Source organism: Apaloderma vittatum, unplaced genomic scaffold (genome assembly GCF_000703405.1).
Source record: "Apaloderma vittatum isolate BGI_N311 unplaced genomic scaffold, ASM70340v1 scaffold6286, whole genome shotgun sequence".
Taxonomy (NCBI): Eukaryota; Metazoa; Chordata; class Aves; order Trogoniformes; family Trogonidae; genus Apaloderma; species Apaloderma vittatum.
In genome coordinates, this window is record NW_009722205.1 from 24396 (window position 1) to 30395 (window position 6000).

General features: G+C 47.9%; 1 protein-coding gene across 1 annotated transcript in view; it reads right to left on the minus strand.

The window, feature by feature from the left end:
* The window catches only part of LOC104275659 (centrosome-associated protein CEP250-like), a gene marked incomplete at its 5' end in the record, with an annotated part of 35277 nt that overhangs the window by 23252 nt on the left and 6025 nt on the right, over positions 1-6000 (minus strand). The window contains 6 exon segments of the mRNA XM_009871675.1: positions 966-1159; positions 3313-3543; positions 3728-3874; positions 4156-4300; positions 5175-5357; positions 5799-5977. Of these exon segments, the coding sequence (XP_009869977.1) occupies positions 966-1159; positions 3313-3543; positions 3728-3874; positions 4156-4300; positions 5175-5357; positions 5799-5977 (1079 nt within the window).

The window sequence follows — 6000 nt, forward strand, 5'->3', positions numbered from 1 at the left end:
AACTAAAAGAAGCTGGAGCTCAGAAGCAGCAGCAGCTCTCAAGAATGGTCAAAATGGTGCTTCTCAGCCTTGAAAACACCATACCCTGGAGTGGTAAAGTGTAAAGCTCAAAAAGCACAACAATCAATCTCTAAAACATCACTTGTACAGCTCTGCAAGTTCAGAAGTCTTCTAAAAAACACCTAAAAGGAGGACAAACATCTCAATAGGTTTTTCTTTTTCTTTTTATATAGTTTTTGATCTTAGACACCTGATACAGCAGAAGCACAGAATCTTATTCCTTCCCTGTGTAAATTCTCCACGACACCTGTCTCTAAGCAGCATGTGATAAGGAGTGCAGGGTCTATCATCAATGACAGGCAAGGATCCCCAAAGACTGGCAAGAATTCAGAAGAAATTTCCCTGCTGCTGCTGTAACCAACTCTATATCCTGCACCAGGGGTAACAAGCGTCAAAACGAAAGGCCCTCAGGGTTCTGAGCATGAGCCTCTCACTTCACCACGAGCGGCAGTGTCCTGCTCACAATGTCTGCACGCAACAGCCTTGAATTCTGAAGGTCCCACATCAAATTACTTGGGAAGGGAAGATCTACATTCAAACACACAGAACAAGAAACCAAAACCAGAGAGAAACTTCAGGTTTCAGTAAAGGTCTCACGGTTCAACTATTACTCAATTCAGAGCCAAGTTGGCTTGCTTTGGACTTCGCGCAGGAACGTGCAAGGCGGCACAAACACGAGCTCGAGGTTCAGGAGAGCTTTGCCAGCTTTAGCTGTCACAAAAATAACTTGCAAATCATGGTACGCTTTTTATTTTTTGGCTCAAGATTCTTCCATTTTCTGCCTAAGGAGGGTGACAACATCTGAAAAGCACACAGTACGCAATAAATCCATGTGTAATGATCACCACCTTTATAACTTCAGGCATTTGATAATGCCCTACCTGGAGTCCCCTCCCTGCCTTTACCTGGCCTCTGCGAGCTGCTCTGCAAGCCCTTGTCTGTCCCGTTCCGTGGCTGCCAGTCGCACCTCCAGGGCAGCCTTCTCATGCGCCAGCAGCTCCTTCTCCTTGGTCACCTTGGCCAGCGCGTGCTCTTGGCGAGAGGACTCCTGCCGCAACTGCTCCAGATCGCTGCCAGCCGACTCCTGCTGGCGGTAAACCTGAAAGCGGGACAAAATACAGGGAGAGTCCCTTCTCTGGAGGTCTGTGCAGAGCCAGCCAGCAGCACTTCTGAACCAGCATGGGCCAAAAGAGCTCCTGGACTGCAGGTGGAAAGTTTAAGTGCATTTTCTGTGTGCTGCACTAATACCCCGGGCTGCCAAAAGGCACTGTTAGCTTGGAAGCAAAGTGTAAGGACCTGCTGGGTTGCCTGGGACTAGACAGCTCCTTCAGGGTATAGGTACATATCCCAGACTATGTGTTTTCATGCAAAAATATTGCATCTTCTAGAGCTGCCACATGGCAAACCGAAAATTCATCAGGATTTATTTGAGCACTGGAAATTTTCAGGAAAGGTTGAGCAAAAGAAACTTTGCCTGCTGAAGAACCGGAACGCATATATGGTTTCTCCTTCCAGAAAAAATAAAAATCAACGTGTCACCTATTCCAGTGTGTAAAGCAGCTGGATGCACTGAGGTGACGCTCAGCAGGAAAACTTGTGGTGAGCATTGTTATGGAGTCATGTATCAAAGTCTGGCTGAGGAGGCCAGAGAGATGGCAGGCTCTGTACAGAAACTCATGTCAGCTATACTGTTTACTTCTTTTACACAAAGAAGTTGTCTAATACACCTTGCTGATACTCAAGCTTGAAGATTAACCATGACTTTTTAGCTTTTTTCTTCAGTAAAATACCTCTGCCACGCATTTGCCAAATGCAGCGCTACTCCAAAACTACTGAGAGCAGACCACCAAAACCAAACAATTCTCTCCAAGTTACCTTGTAATACCTCAGATTATGCATTATGGAAGTGTCATTTAAATGGTGACAAACTCCCTGGTCTCTTCCAGCATTGGGATTCTCCACAAGCTCTTTCTCCAAGGTACTGAAATCAGTTAGTCCAAAGTAAAGAGTTCTGTGCAATCATCTATTTCTTCCTCAAAGCCTAAAGAGGCTTTGACAATTCATAGAATCGCTTGGGTTGGAAAAGACCTTTAAGATCGAGTCCAACTGCTAACCCAGCAGTGCCAGGCCCACCACTAACCCATGTCCCTGAGCACCACATCTACACAGCTTTTAAATCCCTACAGGGCTTGCCCGGGCAGCCTGTGCCAGGGCTTGACAGCCCTTTTGGTGAAGAAATTTTTCCTAATGTCCACTGGAGCAACTTGAGGATATTTCCTCTTGTCCAATCACTTGTCACTTGGGAGAAAAGACTGATCCCACCATGCTACAGCCTCCTGTCGGGGAGTTGTAGAGAGTGAGAAGGTCTCCTCTCAGTCTCCTCATCTCCAGCTGAACAACCTCAGGTCCCTCAGCCGCTCCTCATAAGACTTCTTCTCCAGACCCTTCCCCAGCTCCATTGCCCTTCTCTGGACACGCTCTAGCACCTCCTTCTTGTCCTGAGGACCCAAAACTAACATGGGGTTTGAGGTACAGCCTCGCCAATGCCAAGCCCAGGGGGGAAATCCCTGCTCTGGTCCTTCTGCTCGTACTGTTTGTGATCCAAGCCAGGATGCCCTTGGCCTTCTTGGCCACCCGGGCACGCTGCTGGCTCACCTTCAGGCACTGCTGCCCAACACCCCCAGGTCCTTTCTCACCAGGCAGCTTTCCAGGCACACAGGCGCATGCACATCTTAAAATACAATTTCAAAAATCTCAAGATGTCATCCTTAGTAACCCAAGACAGCAGACAGTGACTTGTGCCTTTGTTGGGCTTTCCATGCTCAAACAAAGGGCAGTTTTCAAGTTGTAGGCTTCACACTAAAAGCACAAATAGAAACATCCAGCCCTGATTTTTGCTTCAGACAAAGGATTCCAAACTACACCGTTCGGGTTTTTTGGCACATGTGAGAGTAGCAGCCCCACTCAGATTCACGGACAACACATCACCTCTTTGCAGCTTATCAAAAGCCAAAAAAACAGGCCAAACACAGATGGATTAAAAGAATCTGTAGAATGCACAGGACAACTCAGAGAAATGCAGAACTCTCTGAGAGACATCAACATTTTCCCAGAAAGAAGTAAGCAAAGCTTTCTAACCTCCAGCGCTACCAAGTGTCTCCTTGACAAAACCACAGCAGAAACCAACAGGTAAGGCCTCAGTGAGCCAAGGAGCCAAATGCCTGACCAGAAGCACCAGGTTTTTTGACTCACCTGATGGAGTTTCTCTTGGGTTTCTGTCTTCTCTTCTGCCAATAACCTCAGCTCTACCCGCAGCCCCTCCTGTTGCTCCTCTGCTTTCTTCAGCAGCTGCTCCAGGCGGGCTTTCTCTGCACTGAGCTCTGCATTTGTTCTTTCACACAGGTTCAGCTCCTCTTGGCTAGAGAACTTTGCTCTCTCCATCTCATCCACTTTACTTGAGAGAACTTCATTCTCTTGCTCCAGCTACAATCAGAGAGGCACAGAGGAAGTAAAACACAGTAAGATTTACTCTGTAGGAGGTTTGCCTTGCGCAGAAAAAAAGAGCCTTTCCATATTGAGTCAGTCATACTGTCTGAAGACAAGAAGACTGAGGAGAATCAGCAGCTGGAGACAAACATCTGGCGAGATCTTTGGCAACTCTGCTCACCTGCAGCAGAAGTTTGTTCAGCTGCACTTTATCCAGTGCAAGAGCTTCATTGATACCGCTCATGTTCGCTGTTGCAACATGCAGATCAGCTACTTCAGCACTCAGCTTATTCTGAGAGCCCGTCAACTCTGCTACTGACTGCTCTGCCTGGAGAAACAAAAAAACATCATGAAAACAAAGATGGGGAAACCCCTGACTTCAAGCAGCAACTCCACGACCCCTGTGTGTCTCTGAGGTACTCCCAGTTCAGCACTCCCAACGAGCATGTGGAAACTAAGGCACCAAAGAACCTGCGTCGTCTGATCAGTTTTTCAAGAAGGAGAATAATATTTTTTGCTGTCTTCTACTGCCAGAAACAGCATCTGTGGTGGTCTCGCTATCACAACTGCCACTCCCACCAGTGCTGCCTAGGAATAAGGTGACCGTACCTTCTCCAGCGCCACTGTAAGTTCATGTTTCTCTTGCTTCAGCAGATCCCTCTGAAGGTGCGATTGCTCCAGTGTCTCTCTCACAACTACCAACTCACTCTGTAATAATGAATGTTTTCCTTCGAGTGCAGCTAAATCCTTCAGTCTACAAGAACGGGAAAGAGAAACAATTTTTTAGTCTAAGAACATTCTAATTTCCAAAACCAGGAGTATATATCATTCCCCAGATAGGGCAGCTTGACTGATTTCTATTTACACCTAAAGAACGCTGGAATTTCCTCATTAGAGTTGCATCACTCTGTCACTGATGTAGGTGAAACATTCATAACTTAGAAAGTAAAACAAACTTCCAGAAATCACAAAACATTTGCAAAATGTTCAGGTGCTCTCAATAGCTTCCTGCCTGTTAGTTCTCTCTCTGCTTTTTGATCCAAAGTTCTTCTTCAGGCAAAGCAGAACCTTTAAGCCCAGATTACCATGCCCACAACTACTCTTGCCTCCAGCAGTGAAATTATGAAAGAGCCTGCTATCTGTTTGGGGAGGAGACATGTATGAATTTCCAATCCAATAACCACAGGACCACAAGATGGCAGGGACCACAGGAGGCCTCTAGCCCAACACTGAGCCCAAAGCAGCTGGGCTCAGCTGTGGGATCAGGCCAGGTTGCTCAGGGCTCTATCCAGCTGGGTCTTCCAAATTCCCAGGGACGGAATCTGCACAGCCTCTCTGAGCAACCTGGTCTGCTGCGTGATTGCCTTCATGGTTCAGTTTTTTGTTCTCCTTAAATAAAGCCTGAACCTCTCTTGTTTCATCTTATATCTGTCATCAACTCCTGTGGGTCTGGTTTGGAATGACTTCTAAAGGGTCAAAAGAAGGCACAAGGAGGCAGCTATGCTGGATGCCAGTAGGCAGCCAGACCTGCCCACGTGTTACGCTACAAATGATGAGCGCACAAAATTTCATCTATTCCTGAAGTCCAGCAATGCCCACCCCTGCCCACAGAAACCCTTCACGCTCACAGGAGCTCCTGGTCATGACGCACTCTCTCCATTGTCTGCTGCTGCTCCACCTTTTCCCCCTGGGCTGAATCTTCCTTCAGCCGCAGCTCAGTGTTACTCTGACGCAGACGGGAGGCGTCTCGCTCCATCACTTCAAGCTGTTGCTGTAGCTCTTCCCTGGTTTTCTCAAGGTTTGCACAGTCACTGCAGATACAAGGCTCGGTCAGAAAAATGAAGAGGCCTAAGTCATGGATCCCATTTTCATCATTCCCAGATGGAGCTGTGGGGAGCACAGTAAGGAAGAACTTTCTCTTCCCCTCACAAGGTAACTGAAGGGGGAAAAAGAAGGGCAGGCAGGCTTTTGCCTTCACTCAGTGAGATGCAGCGGCCAGGAAAGGACACCCAAAGAACAGAATTCAGAGAAGCAGCATGTCGAGAGGGAGGCGTCCTGTATTCCACCATCACTCTGAATCTCCCAGAGAGCCTTAGGATTCACAGCAGAGCACGAAAAGCAGTGACAGGAGGATACTGAAACGCCAGAGGCATACAGGCGGCAGGGCAGGCAAGTTCTTTGCCCCTAACACCTCTGAACTCCCAGAGCAGGAAGCAGATTGACTGTGGAGTGCAGAAGGGGGAAACACTCACCTTTTGAGTGCTTCTACCAGAGACTGGAGGTGCTGCTGGTGCGTGCTGGATGTCTTTAATTCCTCCTCCGCTTGCTGAAGCCTTTGCTGCAGCTTCCTGCACTTCTCCTCCTGCTGTCTGTGCTGATGCAGCAGGACACTGATGGAGTCCTGCCTGGCAGAAAGCTCTTCTCTTAGCACCTGCAAGGAATGGGCAGGGAAAG